This window comes from Medicago sativa, chromosome 8 (assembly GCF_051527215.1).
Source record: "Medicago sativa cultivar Bolivia chromosome 8, Bolivia_mono, whole genome shotgun sequence".
In the NCBI taxonomy this organism is placed as follows: domain Eukaryota; kingdom Viridiplantae; phylum Streptophyta; class Magnoliopsida; order Fabales; family Fabaceae; genus Medicago; species Medicago sativa.
Genome location: NC_140756.1, coordinates 77,849,462 through 77,867,068, shown reverse-complemented (window position 1 = coordinate 77,867,068; position 17,607 = coordinate 77,849,462). Strand labels below are relative to the sequence as shown.

Genomic DNA, 17,607 nt, shown 5'->3' with positions numbered 1-17,607 from the left:
TATTTAATTAGGATGAAGGAAATAAAATATAAATGATTGTAAGGTTTACTATTTTTTTGAAAATGCACTTAAAATTTTAGGGTAGCACCTTGCTCCCTTTTAATTAAAGAAAAAGGAACTTTTTGACTCAAAAAACAAAAATCACAGGTGCCATAAAATTGATTTTCTATTATGTATTTCTTATCTTTTTTCACTCCAAAGTTATCGATTCAATCAATTTTTTGAAAATAGGATGTATTTCTTCTTCTCTATTGACTGGTTTCCATCTCAAGCATAAAGTAGCAAAAAAAAATCAAAAACCAAAATAACATATAAAAGAGCAAGATATTAAAAGTAAAATAACAACATAAGAAACATGAGAAAAAATAAACAAAAAGAATAGATAGATAGAAAAAAATTGTGAGTATTGAGGGATTAAAATAAAACAAAAGGGAGATGAAAGTGATTATATTTGAACGTGGTAATAGAGATCCTTCGTATATATTCTAATTTATATGTGATGCATTTCTTCTTTTCTCTTGATTGGCTTCCACGTCCAAAATAAAGATCCGAACAAAAACAAAGAACATTTGTTTTTTGACAGAAACAAAAACAAAGAACATATAAACACCAAAAGAAAATTGAAAAGAGAATATGAATAAGAAACATCAACCAAAGAAATCACATAAAAATGAACGTAACAATAAGAAATGTTAAATAAACAATAAAAAATAAAACAAAAAGATAATGAGGTTGAAAGTCGTGATTTTTTATGGGAGGAAGAGGTAGATGAAAATAATAAAAAAATCATATTGTCTATATATAGGGGGAAAATCATATCATGATCAATTTTGATTGGTTGGTGAAAAATAAGTGAGTCATGATTCAATTTTGATTGGCTAATAGAAAATGAATGAGTCAAGATACATTTTGATTGGTTGATGGAAAAACATTAAATGAAATGGGGTGTATGAAGATGCCACATGTACTTTTGCTCAAAGATGTAAGCTTTTGTATTATATAAAGATGACCTCGTTACTGACATCGCTGTGGTTTTGAAACCCGAAACCAACATAATTATTTCCCTTTTCATCTCTTTCAACAACTAAACCAAACAAACAAAAAGATAAGAACGATGACCTCGTTAATGACATCGCCGTGGTTTTGAAACTCGGAACCAACATAATTATTTTCCTTTTCACCTCTTTCAACAACTAAATCAAACAAACAAAAAGATAAGAATGATGACCTCGTCAGTGACATCGCCGTGGTTTTGAAACCCGGAACCAACATAATTAATTCTTTCCCCTTTTCATCTCTCTCAACAACTAAACCAAACAACTAAGTTTAAAACCATCTCTATCCTAAATTCCCCTCAAAACAAACACATCTTAATCCTAAATCTTAGTGTAAAACGGAACAGGTGCAGTTCATGCGTCTTGGTCCAACAAGGATGAACTCAGCCTTGGTCTGAAAGTGGGACCCAGTTGTTCTCCAACCTGTAAAACAAACGCCACGTGTCCAGATCAAACACACTGTATTGCTTTCACATCTTCACCATCTAAAAAGTGCAATCCACTTTGACATAGCGTCAATCAATCAAACGACTAAAAAACAATCTCTCTAATTAATCCAACGGATAAAAAACCATCTCTCTCTTTCTCTTTCATTAAAATCGCTTTATCAAACCCCTTCAACCCATCCCCTTCACCGGGCGCCAAAAACCCCTTTCTTCGCTTTTATCAACAAAACTCATTTCAAACGCAACAGTGTGTGTTACAAATCCAAAAAGCTAAAACGATAACAGAGTCACGTTTCAATTAAGCTTCTTCGTTTTCGTTTCTTTGCATCCTCGAATCGATTATTCTAATCGATTCGATTTCACCCATGGAGCTTCAAAACACTGTCAAAGATGCCCTAAATGCACTCTACCATCACCCTGATGATACCGTTCGCATGCAAGCCGATCGCTTTCTTCAGAATTTTCAACGAACTCTCGATGCGTGGCAGGTTCAATCTTCAATCCTTTTCAACCTTTCTCGATTTGTTTTCTGATTTATCTTTTTGCTCTACGATTTGTTTTCCACTGTGTACTTTCATATCTCGATGCTTGATTTTCTGTTAATTTATTTTGATTATCGTTTTTGATTCTGGAGCTGTGAACTTCTCTGCAAGTTAATTCATCTATCGGTGAATTTTGTGGAGCGTTTCTATTTCTGTGATTTTTGGATTTCATGGAATCTTAGGGTTCTTATTTTCTTCTTCGGATTGCGAATTCAGTAATTCAGTATACAAACATTGATTTGAATATGCTCATTCTACGGTATATATTAATTACTTTTTGTTTTTTTCGTCTGTTTTCAATCACTGCAGGTGGCTGATAATTTGCTTCATGATCCCAGTAGCAACCTAGAAACTTTGATATTTTGTTCTCAAACCTTGAGAAGCAAGGTGATTCTACTGTTAGGGTTTATGCAATGCTTTAGAATGTTAAGTGAATGCTGATTTCTGGCTGCAAAATTATTGCTAGAAGTGCTTTCTTCTTACTTTTTGAGTGGTTGTTTATGATATAGGTTCAACGAGACTTTGAGGAACTCCCTCCCACAGCGTTCCGGCCACTGCGTGACTCATTAAATGTGAGTGACATTTTGTGGAGAAATTCTGAGGATGTTTATTTATGTTTGAGATGTGCTATATTTTTAAGTCATGGACTACTAACCATGGCTATTTAAGTGTTTAAATAGATACAATACTTCATATGTTTGTGCATTGGGTTTACTTTAATTAGCTCATGTTTGTTTTGAATGCAGAACTTATTGAAGATGTTTCACAGGGGTCCTCCAAAAGTCAGAACTCAGGTATCATGAAGAAGTTTCTTGTGCCCTTCTATCTTCTTTGCGGTTTTTTTTGGGTAGTTTTGTATATTTAATATGGAAGTTAAGTTTAATGAGATGAACTGTTCAAAATTGTCCGTACTTGTAGATTAGCATTGCAGTGGCTGCATTGGCCGTGCACGTGCCTGCGCAAGACTGGGGGGATGGTGGAATAGTGAAATGGCTCAGGGATGAGATGGATTCCAATCCAGAATATATACCAGGATTCTTGGAGTTACTTACAGTTTTACCAGAGGTATATGCGCCGACGTTTCAGAAACTTGGACCATCTTTTGATTTCATTAATGACATAAATGTCTGAATTTCGAGCTGCTAAATGCCAAGTAGTTATTCTTTACAAAATTTCTGTATTGTCGGATAGTGTTTTATGTAGCACTTAACGTATATGACATGAATGTCTGAATTTTGAGCCGCTAAATGCCAAGTAGTTATTCTTTACAAAATCTCTGTATTGTCGGATAGCGTTTTATGTAGCACTTAACGTATATGACATGAATGTCTGAATTTTGAGCCGCTAAATGCCAAGTAGTTATTCTTTACAAAATCTCTGTATTGTCGGATAGCGTTTTATGTAGCACTTAATGTATGACATGAATGTCTGAATTTTGAGCCGCTAAATGCCAAGTAGTTATTCTTTACAAAATCTCTGTATTGTCGGATAGCGTTTTATGTAGCACTTAACGTATGACATGAATGTCTGAATTTTGAGCCGCTAAATGCCAAGTAGTTATTCTTTACAAAATCTCTGTATTGTCGGATAGCGTTTTATGTAGCACTTAATGTATGACATGAATGTCTGAATTTTGAGCTGCTAAATGCCAAGTAGTTATTCTTTACAAAATCTCTGTATTGTCGGATAGCGTTTTATGTAGCACTTAACGTCATACACCTCGTATATTCTACTATAAATGGTCAAAAACAAAATATTTTAATTGAAGTAAGTTTATTAGCTATTTGTTTTGTTGCGTTTTGTCGTTACGTGTAATGCCTTATACTTATTTTGTCGTTATAAGCAGGAAGTATTAAACTATAAGATAGCAGCTCGTCCAGAAAGGCGCCGTCAATTTGAAAAAGAGCTTACTTCTCAAATGGAGGTTGCTCTTAATATATTGACAGCGTGTTTGAGTATTGCTGAGCTTAAGGAGCAGGTGACCAGTCAATGGCATTTGTATTTACTGTCCATTATGTCGTTACTGTCAATTTTTGAATGCTGGTTCATTGTTATGGACTTATGGTGGTGCTTTCATGTTAACATTTCTTTCAGGTTCTTGAGGCATTTGCTTCGTGGCTTCGCCTAAAGCATGGGTACACATTTTCTTTGTTTTTGCCTCTAACTAAATTTTGTTTACTGAATGGTGCATTACTGTTAATGGTAATAGATTGTTCTACACATTATTTTTTAAGAAGTGTTTGGGCATCTTAAATTGTGTAATGTTGGAGAGAAACATTTTATTAAGGCCACATCTATTTTTTTTTGGTATGAAAATTAATAGATCTATCTTAGCCAGGCACTCGCTCATTGTAAGATTTTTTTATAAACATTTATTGCTGCCATTCACATAAAGATTGTTAAAATAACGAATTGTTGTGAGATCTACATACATAGAAATCTTATTAACTAGAAGCGGTAAAAGAGTAGGTGGCATATCTAAAAATGCTGGGTCATTGGTTCCAGTGTGACATATATAAAATTGAATGAAGAGGCCTTAGTATTTTGTATCTTTTTGTCACATTTTAATGACATTAGATGGATTATCAAGTTAAGTGTCGTTTTTTGTGAAATTGATATTGAGGGTTTCTATTCTCTCAATCTTTTTAATGACATTAGATGGATTATCAAGTTAAGTGTCGTTTTTTGTGAAATTGATATTGAGGGTCTCTATTCTCTCAATCTTTTAAAAGGGAAAAGAAGAGGAATAGTACATTTTATTCTATATTATGTTTAAATGTTTTTTCTTTTCTTTTCAGGATTCCTGGATCTGTTCTTAGTTCTCATCCATTAGTTCTCACAGCACTGTCGAACTTGAATTCTGAGCTACTTTCAGAGGCATCTGTAAATGGTACGAATGCTGTGAAAACTTTCTTTCTTTTTCTTCCAAATATATGCTGTTGAAGTTGAACTGGAGATTCTCTCAAGATATTAATTGGGCTGATGTTATATAATTATAATGGGATAAAAAGCTCAGCTGCGTTGAATTTTGATTTTTGGTAGGTGTATGAAACACCTCTTAATAATTTTATTGGGAAAGGTTTGTACCAGTACTTTGCTTAAAATATCATTATAACCAATAGGGTCAATTTAGTGCTTGCGTCACTTGGCATATCATCATAGTACTACTGTCTATTATTCTCATTTCCATCACTTTTCTAAATTATATCAATTAATTGTCAAGTGTTTCCAAGAGAGTGGATCTTTTAGTAATTTATTCACCTACTCCCATGAGTCCTATAAATTTAAGCATTATTAACATTGTGAAGCCAGCCAAACTCAATGAAGGAAAGCTTAGCAATGATATTTTATAAGATTAAATTGTCATTAATTTTTTACATTACTTTTGCTGTTTTCTTTTTAGTATTTTTCGCATTTTTAATGTTTAGGAGGATGAAAAGGGCTAGCAACATCCCACTTCAACACCATCTTTCTACTCCTCTTAGGTGTTGCTAAGAGAGTGTTTGGGTGGCTGTTGCTAGCACTCCTCTTAAGAGGATTATGATATCTTACCCTTTTTTTGAGCATTTGTGACAAAGGAGACAACTTGAAAAGAAAGAGCAATCTGGCATTATAGAATGATAAGAATTTTAGTTAGCTGGTAATTTGAGCGTGATAAATAATTTGCGGCTTCATTAGATAAATAAACTAGGTGTTTTGGGTTGATCGGTCATTGGAGTTTGTGGATCCCGAAACCCTGTTTGTTTTGGATGTTGGATTGGGTTCCCATCATGATTTTTCATCTGCACATCAGATCCGGGTTAACACTCTATAGTATTACAATCTGAAAATGAGACGGATCAGTTTATTGTTGCAGTATTTCTGTCTAATGTACCGAGCTATGCTTTTAAATCAGTGGTAAAAAGTGAATTTTATTAAATGTTAGTCTAGGAATATTATTGAAGAAAAGGATATGCAAATGAACCTGCACAATTTGCCTTGAAGTTTTTTATGCTAATTAAGGTTCCACATGTCCCACTTCTTCAGTAATAGTTACCGTGTTTCTTTTGCTTGTTTGCAAGAATGTTGATATTTCTAATTCTAATTTCTATTGGAAATTGCTGCTTTCAGTTTAAGTTGTTGTTAATATTAGAATGTTATTTTGTTTTATCACTTTGGATTCAATCATAGTGTTGCTTTTCCCATGTCTTTGAATTGACAATGTGGTAATCTTTTTTCCTTTGCACCCTCTTTTCAGTGATTTCCGAGTTGATACACTACACTGCAGCAGGAAACATTGATGGTGTTTCCACTAATGCGCCGTTAATTCAAGTCATTGTTCCTCAAGTTATGAATCTTAAATCACAGCTGAGTGATTCTACGAAGGTAAAGAGACTTCCCAATCTACATTCTTTGGGGCACGAGGGGCTGTCCATTCCAAAACATCATAGTAATTTTTCTTTATGATAGTGCTGATTTAGTTCACTATGTTGGCATTTACTTCATAGTGTAAAATTTATAATGCAATTTTTTGTGATAGCATTGATTTGACTTATAGCACTAGGTTGCCCTCTTATGATGGAGCATTGGTTTGATATTTCTCTGGGGCACGAGGGGTTTTACATTCCAAAGCATCATAGCAATTTTTCTTTATGATAGTGCTGATTTAGTTCACTATGTTGGCATTTACTTCGTAGTGTAAAATTTATAATGCAATTTTTTGTGATAGCATTGATTTGATTTATAGCACTAGGTTTCCCTCTTATGATGGATCATTGGTTTAATATATTTAATTTAGTAGCTAAAACTTTTGGCCACACCGTGAATACCAACTTTCTAGGGAATGAATGCCAGCCTTAGATAACTTCGTGGACATCCAATAAAAAGCCACATCAAATGTTTTCTTAGTGGGATTGCTGTAAATTGTGATACAAAAGAAAATAGATAAAACGCACATAAGTTACACTGCATAATAATGTATACAAAGACTCAGAAACAAATAATTACTCCAAGTTAAAGTTTGTCATAAAAAATAAGCCCTAGCCTACCCGCCTTCTGGAAATTGAATTTGCAGTAAAAAGAAGGCAGACCTGTGAGTACGAATAAAGTGTGGAAAGACTACACATGTTTTACTGGAAAAAGTGTCATCTACCATAGATGTGTCGTGGTGTCGAGTTGGATTGGAAAAGGAACAGAGCAGTAGTGAAACGATATAGGGCATCAATTCCTTGAAGAACTAAGGGTTTTGAACCCTATTTTTATTCTGATATAGTCTTCATTATATAACTAGTTGGGTTGATTAGGTGTCCCTGTCACTGATTTTGTGAGCTTTTGAGGAAAATGCCGTCATATCATTAAACAAACCTTTTCTGAGAAATTCTTCTGGAGGAATTCAGTTCTAATTTATGTGAAAAACCATTGACAGAAGTGATCAACTTTTTCTACCTTGATATATTTATAGCCTTAATAATTATTTCAATTATAGTATGTATGATATTCTCGTTTTTAGTTTACACACACAGTTGCATGCTATACTTCATGTTTAAAGGTCTACTATGGTCATGATCCTTTTTTCTGCCTTTAGGATGAGGAAGACGTGAAGGCAATTGCTAGGTTATTTGCGGACATGGGTGATTCATACGTGGAACTGATTGCAACTGGTATTTGTGCATTGCTATACTCTGTAGTTTGGTGCTTTTTTGCACAGTATGACTGTGATTAACTTTGAAGCCCTCACAAGTTGCTCATTGATCTATCTGGTGTTGAACCAATTGGATCTAAATCGTGATAAATTTATATTCCAGGTTCTGATGAATCAATGTTAATAGTGCATGCATTGTTGGAAGTTGCTTCTCATCCAGAATATGATATTGCTTCTATGACATTTAACTTCTGGCATAGTCTTCAGTTGAACTTAACTAGAAGGTAATTTTTTTACTCTTGAAAGTATGGTTCTTGGTGGATATTGCTTTTACCAGATTGTAAATATAATTATTACATAATCTGACAGGGAGTCCTATATTTCATATGGTAATGAAGCATGCATCGAAGCTGAGAGAAATAAGAGGCTGCAGGTTTTTCGTCCTGCTTATGAGTCACTTGTATCACTGGTGAGTCTTCTTGGTTGGAGACTGGAAGTTGGAATCAAAATTCTCCCCTGCAACATTTGAACACCTTCAGTAGTTCATGGTTTCAAGCCTGTCGTGTGTGCTACCTTAAAATCAATCTTGTTATCATCTACATTCTATATATAATAAAAAACACTATTCTTCTTTTAGATATTATACTATTCTCAAGATTCTTGTAGCTTTCATGCATACTCCTTTTTTTTTTTTATTCTTTCTTTCTTCTTCTTCCAGTAATGACTGAATTGTGTAGTTATTAGATCTTTTCATGTAATTTTTACAGGTTAGCTACCGGGTTCAGTATCCTGAAGATTATCAAGATCTTTCGTCTGAGGACCTTAAGGATCTTAAGCATACTAAATTTGGTAATGGATTTGCGGAGGGTTGTTGTTGTGATGCATTTATTTGTTTCCTTTTCTCTCTCTCTCATTGCTCTACTTGTACACTGATTGATTCTACTCTGGGGTACAAGTATTATACTCATTATTTATTATTATTGTTGTTGTTATTATTATTATTATTATAATTATATACAAGGAGACCAGAATTCTTAAATTGCACTTGCTGGACCTATGTGGTTCTTGTTGGGTATGGCTCACAATTTTTGGTTTTGCTCAAAATATCTTATCATCAGATACAGCATTTTTAGTAGCAGTTCCCGAGCTTTCTAAATTTCTATTGTTTTAACATCAACATACTTTGGCATTGAATTGAAACTTGATAGCTTTCTAAATTTCTATTGTTTTAACATCAACCTACTTTGGCATTGAATTGAAACTTGATAATGAGTTTTCTAATCCTTGGACATTAAATAAACATAAATTAGGTCCACGAAATATCCTTGGACTTCAATTTGGTCTCTATGCTGACACTTAGGATACACTATGAATGGCCAAATCAATGTCCAAAATGTTTGGTGGACCAACTTGATATCCTGTGTATTGTCGGATGACCAATTTCGCGGCTATTGCATGTCTTTTTAATAGTTTTGGTAGTACATTTTATCCTCTACGCTTTGTTTCTCTTTAAATAGTTTTGGTAGGACCTTCTCACATTCCCATCCTTGAATTTCTATGTTCTACAACTCCTTTTTATCATTTGCATGTAGCTAAATTTTGTTAACAGATTGCTAAGTCTCTATCAATTTCATTTGAATCAGAATTAGATGGTATTTCTATTCTAATTGGTTAACTGCAATTTCTTGTTTCAGCTGTTGCGGATGTATTAACAGATGCTGCTTCAGTTCTTGGTGGTGATGCCACACTTAAAATTCTGTATATGAAACTTCTTGAGGTATGTATTACATCTGGACGAGGTTGATTGAAATATGCTTTCCTTAATATTAATGAGGCTTGGAAAGCTCATCTTTAATTTCATTTTAACATCTTTAATTTCATTTTAATCTTCCTTTACATTAATTTAATATTAGCTGTAGACTTTAGAAGTTGTTTCTATTTTTTCCCTCTTGTATGTACTTATTTTTCCTAAATAGCATGAATGTTGTTTCAGCATATAAAAATAATGTGAATGTTATATCCTACTCCTCTTCATTGTTTCTGAACCACCTTTTGCCATTTTTAGGCAGTATCTGGTAATAGTAGTAATGAACAAAAGGAATGGCGTCCAGCAGAAGCTGCTTTGTTTTGTATTCGGGCTATATCAAGTTATGTGTCAGTTGTTGAAGCAGAAGTAATGCCTCAGGTAAGGTTACAGCTTTAGTTTTGTGAAATTTTATTGAACTTCCCTAAAGTATATCTAAATGATTTTACTAAAAGTATGAGAAAACATTCCTTTCATTAAAGCACGCCTTGTACGAGATTCTAGAAGCCACACAGTAATTGATTTTGATGCCCTTGGGCATCAATGAAGGAGTTTTTAATATGGCTTATTTTTTAGGGATTCAGGGAATCTATTGTAATCTCCCCTTTATGTTGATATTTAACCTGTAGTATTTTGATATATTAACAACTTGCTCAATGATTACACAATAATTCTCTAATTTTGAGGGAGAAGTGCATATATTTGTTTTACATAATTTAGGGGTCTTACTTATATTTGATTTGTGTGAGGGCTATATGTGTACGTCCTTGTAATTGTGTGACATCCCCATCCGAATGTGATCTTTTGCAAGCTCATAAACTATCATTGTCTTATATTTTTTGCATTTCTGGTGTTTGTTTCATACAGATCATGGCCTTGCTTCCGAAACTTCCTCCTGTACCCCAGTTACTCCAGACAGGTAATGTAAAGAAAAATTGTGTAATCACCTTCTCACGTGACTTACAGATTTATGAATTCTCTCCTTGTAATTCTGTACATGGTTAAGTTTGTAGCTTTTCTGTTCAGATTTATTTGTTTGGAACCACTCATTATGATGTTTGTTATGTATTGTTTCCATATTTTCAGTCTGCGGAACTATTGGAGCTTATTCAAAATGGCTTGATACAGCACCATGTGGACTGTCTATACTCCCTTCAGTTTTAGATATCCTAATGAACGGAATGAGTACATCTGAAGAATGCGCAGCTGCTGCTGCTTTGGCGTTTAGGCACATCTGTGATGGTATTTATAGTGAACTAGTATTTGAGTGTATTTGTGAACTTTATGTTCAGTGTTTGCCCCTTAGAATGTTGACACGTTACCTAGATGAGCTACAGTAGTATTCAGTGCAAACAAGGTGAAGATGAGTGACTGACTACATTCAATGCTTACAAATCAATTTTCTGAACTGTGGTTCTGACTGAGGCTTTGCAATAGTTTTACCTGAAGAATTTGGTTTGGTCATTTTCATAAACAACGGCTAAAATTCTCGTGCTTTTATGTGAGGATGCAACTTGTTTAAGTAAGTTCTTCAAGAAAGTATTGCAGGAATCTAATTATAAACTAGAAAGATAAAAAAAATGCTTTACTAAATAACATCTGTAATGATTCTTCATTTTTTTCAGAAGAAGAATTAAGAAAGAAAACATTGGAAGAAGAGAATGGGGAACATGTTGCTTTAATTAATTTCCGTTACATTTTTTACTTGCCTGATTTGGCAGAATATTTTGGTACTTGGTATTAAAGCCTCTATGACCAAGTGGTGAACATTATCCTCTTATCTCTAAATAAAAATTGAATTTAATCACTAGGTAGTTTGGTTTGTGCATTGTTCATGTTTCAAAACCAAAGTGGTCTTGCATGAGGGGGCAAGTTGACACTGTTTCATGTATTTGATGTGTTACTTATGACTCAAGATTTGTTTCTGATTTCAGACTGCCGTAAAAAGCTTTGTGGATGCCTAGATGGTTTGTTCCACATCTACAATCGGACAGTTAGCGGGGAAGATAGTTTCAAAGTTTCTGCTGAAGACTCGTTGCACCTGGTTGAAGCCTTGAGGTAATTTGGTTCCCTGAAATACTTGGGGAATAATTGTTTGCTACCGATTCTATTTTTAATGAAGTTGATTTGGTCATCTTAAATTTCAATGTAGTATGGTTGTTACTGAACTTCCTTTGGATGATGCTAAGAGAGCACTTGAGGCATTATGCATACCAATTATATCTCCTTTACAGGTTAGTGTCTGTCTGCTGAGATTTTTAGTTTTACTTACTCTTTTGATGATTGTTTTTTCCCCTTACATTTTGTTCCACCAGGAAGCCATCAATCAAGGTCCTGAAAGCTTAAGTAAAAGTTCTTGTCGTCAGTTAACGATTCATATCGATCGTTTTGCTTACATATTTAGGTGTGTTCAATGTTTTGTACTTTTATGTCTGCACACCCCAACCTTTTTTTTATAAATAAAATAATTTGTATCACAATACTGAACATGCAACTGTATCTACTTCTAGATATGTAAAACATCCTCAAGTTGTGGCAGATGCTATCCAACGGCTTTGGCCAATTTTTAAAGCTATTTTTGACGTGTAAGTAGTCTCAAACTACTCCCCATGCTTAACTTTATATGACTTTCTTTGTTTTATTATGTTCTTTTATTTTTTGAAGCTTTTTTATCTGAGACTTTCTTTTTTTATCATTATCGATGCCAGTCGTGCTTGGGACATGAGAACAATGGAATCTCTTTGCAGAGCATGTAAATATGCAGTAAGTAAGCTGGACCATTATTTTGCTACATTTTTGCGCTGTGAAGAAAGTAATATTTTTTTTTTTAACAGCCAATGTTAATGATAATTAATTGTTAGATTAGTCTTCGCCCGAGTTTGAAGCCGGGACCTTCAACTCATGTAACCCTTGGCTCAAACAAGTTGAGCTACCCAATCCCCCTGTGAAGAAAGTAATTATTAATACCTCGGCGTTTGATATTGAGTATTGGGAAAATTTGAACTTTTATATTGGGTAGAGATAAGGTCTAAATAGAACTTATAATGCCTAGAAAATCCTGACCTTACTAGCTTGTTTTGTTGGGTTGAGTTATACCCGAAGCATAATATGATATCAAAACCTATCCTAGATCATTTAATGGGCTACCCATAGTATCCATACAACACACCCAATAGCCGTGGGAGTGATATTGACAAAAAGTTTAACTCCCATGGTACCTTTACTTTACAAGCCAGTTTTGTGGGGTCGAGTTGAGGCTTATGCAATTGATTTGGGCACTCATCCAACTATTGTTGTGGTTTCAACCCTTGTATATCACGTCTTTATGTGTTTAACATGTTCATGACTAAATTTTCATGTGGTTGAATACTATGTTTATGATGTCTTTCTTTCCTTGGGCTTTAAAGCTAAGTTTTCAGTTGGCTAGACTAAAGAGTCTGTACAAGCCGAGTTGGTTCTATGCATTTTCTTGATAATATTAGTTTGTATTATTCATTGTTGCTCTAGCAATATTCTATCGCATGTTTCTAGGTGAGAACTTCTGGAAGGTTCATGGGGCTCACAATTGGTGCAATGCTGGAAGAGATTCAGAGTCTGTATATGCAGCACCACCAGCCATGCTTTCTTTATCTCTCTAGTGAAGTTATAAAGGTATTCACATCTTACCATTCCTAAGGGAAACCTTTATTGATCATGTAAGCAATTGTTTTGTATGCATACAAAAGTGAAGTTAGATAAATCTTGACTTTGAAGGCTTTTTTTTTTCCTTTCATTTTTTACCTTAGGTGAATTTGAGTACCTTCTTAATTTCAGAGCTTTTTTTGTTATCTAGTTTATGATTATTTTGGCTAGTGCCTGTGTTTTCAGTGCTGCCTCCTGATCTGTTATGGGATCCTTGTGAGACATGCAGAAGACTTGGAGAGTGTTATGTCATTGAACTTGTGATGTTATGTTTGTATTAAAGTTTTAAACTTTTCTTTCTTTAATGAGCTCTCTTCATTTATCCTATAATTTTTCTCGAATAATGGATTTAAAAGTAAATATGATTTCCTTAACTTGTGTCTTGTACTTGGAAGTACAGTTATGTTTTGAGTGGCGGTTCACCATGATTGTTAGGTAGTCGGTGCATTTTTACTTGTAGGATTGGATGATCATGATCCTGTGAGTTTCATACTGCGTTCCAATACCCTACATTCATGAGTTTGTTTCATGGTGGGTTGAATTATTGTTGGTGTTATAAGAGTTAGCATTAGGTTTTTAAGAGTATACGGGCTTGTCTCACTCTCACTCCTTGTAATATGTTTTACTGCACTATTAACCTGATTGTATATATACATTGCTAAAACTGTGCTATGTAGTTCATCTGATATTGTATTACTAAGATAAGGGAGCAATTTCCTCAATTTACAGGAATATTGCAGAAATTGAAGGTCTGCATCTCCCTAACCCAAAGGCTCCAACTATCTTTCAAATGACTACATGCTTCCTTGATAGGAACTAAAATATAGATTGAATAAACATAGATTAATGGATATGTCTCCTTACAATCAGAGGTTACCCTCTATTACTCTGTAGTCAATAGCGGCCTCTATAGAGGTTTAGCGCAGTGACCCCTAGGCACTACACAAAATCCCATTTCATTGTGGTTATGAGTAGCGGGTGCATCGCCACTAATAGCAATCAGATGGTGACAAAATAACTGTTGTAGTGGCCGCCACAGTGAAACTCCCACAAAACTGTCTTATTTGGATTTTTTTTGTCATTTCACTCGTAAATAGTTATTTTTTGTTCTCAGGTTATAGCTGTTCCCTCTGTTTTTTTTAATCAAATTAGCCACTTCCTCCTAAAATTCTTAATGGCGAAAAAATAGGATCCTCCTGACTTGTCATTTCTTCTTCTCCAAATGACTTCATCTCCCCTCACCCTGTGCTGCTTTCCAGCAGCCCTTGCTGCAAACATTATACTTTGATATCCTCTAGACATGCTTTTATTTAATTGACCTGTCTTTTCCTTTCATTTGAATGTTCTTGTTTCTTTGACGATGTCATATGAAAATTCTGATAGAATATGAACCTATAGGAATGTCCAGAATTCTTCCCTTCAAATGGCATGGCCAATGAACTAGTTTTGTATAACTTCGGTGGTTTGTTTTTTACATTTCAGATATTTGGATCTGATCCATCTTGTGCTGACTACTTGAAGAATTTGATTGAGGCGCTTTTCCGGCACACAACGCGCCTTCTCACAAGTATTCAGGTGTGATTGAGGCGAGTTTGCTTTAGCACTTCCTTCCAGATCTATGTATAGTATTTGAATGTCTTATCACACTTTTTGCTGCAGGAATTCACAGCCCGGCCTGATATAGCAGATGATTGTTTTTTGTTGGCTTCAAGGTGTATTCGCTACTGTCCTCAGTTGTTTATCCCCTCGCCAGTTTTTCCTTCGTTAGTTGATTGCTCTATGATTGGGATCACAGTACAGCATAGGTATGGTCTCTCTCCCACACACATACACTCGCACAATGTTGAAAGCATCCTACACTATTCTAAAATGGTATCATTATCATGTGCATTCTCACACTTTTTTTGTGCTTATTTATTTATTCTTGAGATATTAGGAATCCCATAATTATTTTTCATACAGTTCCATGTCTGATTTCCTCCTGCATAAATGTCTGCATTTTACTTTTATTTTAGGCTCACTGTCTATAGGCACCATCTGCATGGAAAGAGGGCATGTATGAATTTTTTTGTTTGTTATAACATATATAGAGTTACTTAAGGAATAGATGCTTATTGAAATTTACAAGTGAAATACTTCCCTCTTAAAATACCAGTTATTTTATAACAAGGGACAGTATTGATTGCTTTTTTTTCTCTACCTTCAAACCTGTTTGTTTTACTTTTTAGTATGATTGCTGCATGTTAACTTGAGTGCTTGTAACTCTTGACGAGACTATGCTATGAGAGTTGAATGAATATCTCAAAATTTTCAGCATTTTGTGGCATGTTTGTTTACCCTTTGCTGTTACCCCCTTCTCTCGTGCAGGGAGGCTTCCAATTCCATATTGCATTTCTTTTCTGATATTTTTGATCTGGCAAACACCACAACGGGGGAGCCATTTTTACCAATCAGAGATAGTATAATTATTCCTAGAGGTTCCAGCATTACCAGAATTTTGGTTGCTTCATTAACTGGAGCACTTCCAAAATCTCGAGTAGAAGTGGTAATTTTCTCAAGTCATTGTTGACTGCATATCATTTTCATATATATTAAATTTTTTCTGATAGGATGAAGTTTAACTTTCTCAATGTCTATGCACCTGCACGTCTCTCAGGTGTCTTACACACTACTGGCATTAACTCGATCATATGGGATGCTAGCACTGGAATGGGCAAAAAAGAGTATTACGTTAATTCCATCAACTGCTGTCACAGACTTGGAACGATCAAGATTCTTAAAAGCACTTTCAGATGTGGCATCTGGAGGTGATACTAATGGCCTATCTGTTCCAATTGAAGAGCTCTCAGATGTTTGCCGGCGCAATAGAGCAGTTCAGGAAATAGTTCAAGATGCTCTGAGACCACTCGAGTTGAATTTGGTGTGTGTATCATAGAGGATCGGTAAACGCCTATGATATGATAAGACCATTTTGTTTAGGTCCTGTCTATCAGTTAGGCTAGTTGGTTGTGTATTATTTGTTATATTCGTTTTTTTATATGCCATTCTCCGATTTTTTTGGGAGAATTTGCCCCGACATGTTGTGTTGGCCAGGAAAAATTAAACGGGGTGCTGTTCCTTTGTAGAGTGGATGTCGTTGTCCTGGTTGCCATTCTGGGGGCGGAGGTTACATGGTATACAATTGTAATTTAATGACAACAGAAAAATGGGGGTAAAATAGAGTACAATCATAAGTTGCTGCAATTTAGTTTGAAATGAATACCGATTTGGGAATATATACTGTGTTCTGGTCATCAATGTTTTCTATGGATAGTTAAAATGATTCAATTGATTTGTGTTCGGGGTTCAATTTTTTTAACTGATTCATGATTGATTTTATTGAAATATAGTTTAAGTTCTTATTTGAGGCTTCTGGTAGCTTCGGAAATAGATTATTCACCCCTTTTCCTCATCTGTTAATTAAAATACAGAATTACAAATAACGTTGGAACATTTTTTTTTTTTTTTTGAAGAAGGAATAACTTTGGAACATACCACCAAAAGATTAACCAAATGTGCATCATAGAAGATATTATCAGTTATTACTACTATAGTATCAGACTTGGATTATTACATGGTTTTTTGAAAGATTTATCTCGTTTGGTCTTGAATATATACGTTTCTCCATTGGAAGTAATCTTGTTTGGAGTCCCATTTCATATCCACATTTCTTCAGGTAAATTTGCTTTTGACGCCTGGGTGCTTGTTTCTATTCTGTCATCTACTAAAACTTTTTACATTTACCTTTTTGATAAATTGATAAGACACTTTTAGACAACACATGGCCTAGAAGTGTATTTTCAAACACCGAAATCAGTTTTATAAATTCCCTTGGATTTTCTCAAAACTATAATTCTCTCAAAGTTTGTTATATCTAAAAAATAGTGAATTTTATAGGTAAGAACCATATGGAAAGCACATAAGAAAATGCATCTAAGTTTTATCCTTTTTTTAAATATGATTTGACACGCTCATTTTTGGTAAATAGAAAGTCTCGACTTTTTAAAGTTTGTACCGCGTCAAACGAGTTACTAACTATTTAAATGGCAACAAATCGGCATACTCATCAAGCTTTCAAACTGTCATTTTGTGAAATGTACCTTAATGCAACCTAGTGTGGGACATTTACAGGGAACCGGCTGAACCCAAACCTATGCTTGTTTACTGGCTTATCACTTCTGTCAAAGACTAGCTTTGCTGAATCATCAACTTAAAGGGTTTGAGCCCTCACAACAGTAACTAGATGCAGGACATCAACAATGGTGTGAATCTGAAGATAGATTCTCTATTTTGATCTTCAATGAAATAGTACAAGAGAATGCGAAAGTACAATTAAAATTGACAATTACGGCATCAAGTCCATTTGGAGAAAAGGCAAATAGTACTGAAATAATAATAACAGGACTAAGCTAAGAGAGAA

The 17,607-nt window shown here is 34.5% G+C and overlaps 1 protein-coding gene across 3 annotated transcripts; it reads left to right on the top strand.

Moving 5' to 3' along the window:
- The first annotated feature begins 1,691 nt into the window (after nucleotides 1–1,691).
- MOS14 (ARM repeat superfamily protein) lies at nucleotides 1,692–16,475 on the top strand. 3 transcript variants are annotated; one of them, XM_085738475.1, is made up of 27 exons: nucleotides 1,692–1,989; nucleotides 2,353–2,430; nucleotides 2,553–2,615; nucleotides 2,790–2,837; nucleotides 2,962–3,108; nucleotides 3,890–4,021; nucleotides 4,138–4,178; nucleotides 4,842–4,933; nucleotides 6,281–6,408; nucleotides 7,607–7,682; nucleotides 7,827–7,947; nucleotides 8,033–8,132; nucleotides 8,431–8,512; nucleotides 9,358–9,440; nucleotides 9,729–9,848; nucleotides 10,335–10,386; nucleotides 10,554–10,709; nucleotides 11,402–11,525; nucleotides 11,620–11,701; nucleotides 11,783–11,871; nucleotides 11,978–12,052; nucleotides 12,176–12,230; nucleotides 12,999–13,118; nucleotides 14,631–14,723; nucleotides 14,808–14,953; nucleotides 15,516–15,693; nucleotides 15,805–16,475. In XM_085738475.1, exons 1-27 carry the CDS (start codon nucleotides 1,867–1,869, stop codon nucleotides 16,081–16,083), a joined length of 2,883 nt encoding a protein of 960 aa, XP_085594601.1. In that variant the 5' UTR covers nucleotides 1,692–1,866; the 3' UTR covers nucleotides 16,084–16,475. The 3 variants fall into 3 exon arrangements, with proteins under 3 accessions (XP_085594601.1, XP_085594599.1, XP_085594602.1); XM_085738476.1 differs by having other exon boundaries at nucleotides 1,974–1,989; nucleotides 2,975–3,108; XM_085738473.1 differs by having other exon boundaries at nucleotides 11,620–11,871.
- The last annotated feature ends 1,132 nt before the right edge of the window (nucleotides 16,476–17,607 follow it).

What these genes read in the sequence shown, in the direction of transcription:
- MOS14 (XM_085738473.1), top strand. Translation starts at nt 1,867, where the DNA reads ATGGAGCTTCAAAACACTGTCAAAGATGCCCTAAATGCACTCTACCAT. An exon ending in GAACTCTCGATGCGTGGCAG is followed by an intron (nt 1,990 to 2,352) that starts GTTCAATCTTCA and finishes CAATCACTGCAG; the next exon opens with GTGGCTGATAATTTGCTTCA. An exon ending in TGTATATGAAACTTCTTGAG is followed by an intron (nt 9,441 to 9,728) that starts GTATGTATTACA and finishes TGCCATTTTTAG; the next exon opens with GCAGTATCTGGTAATAGTAG.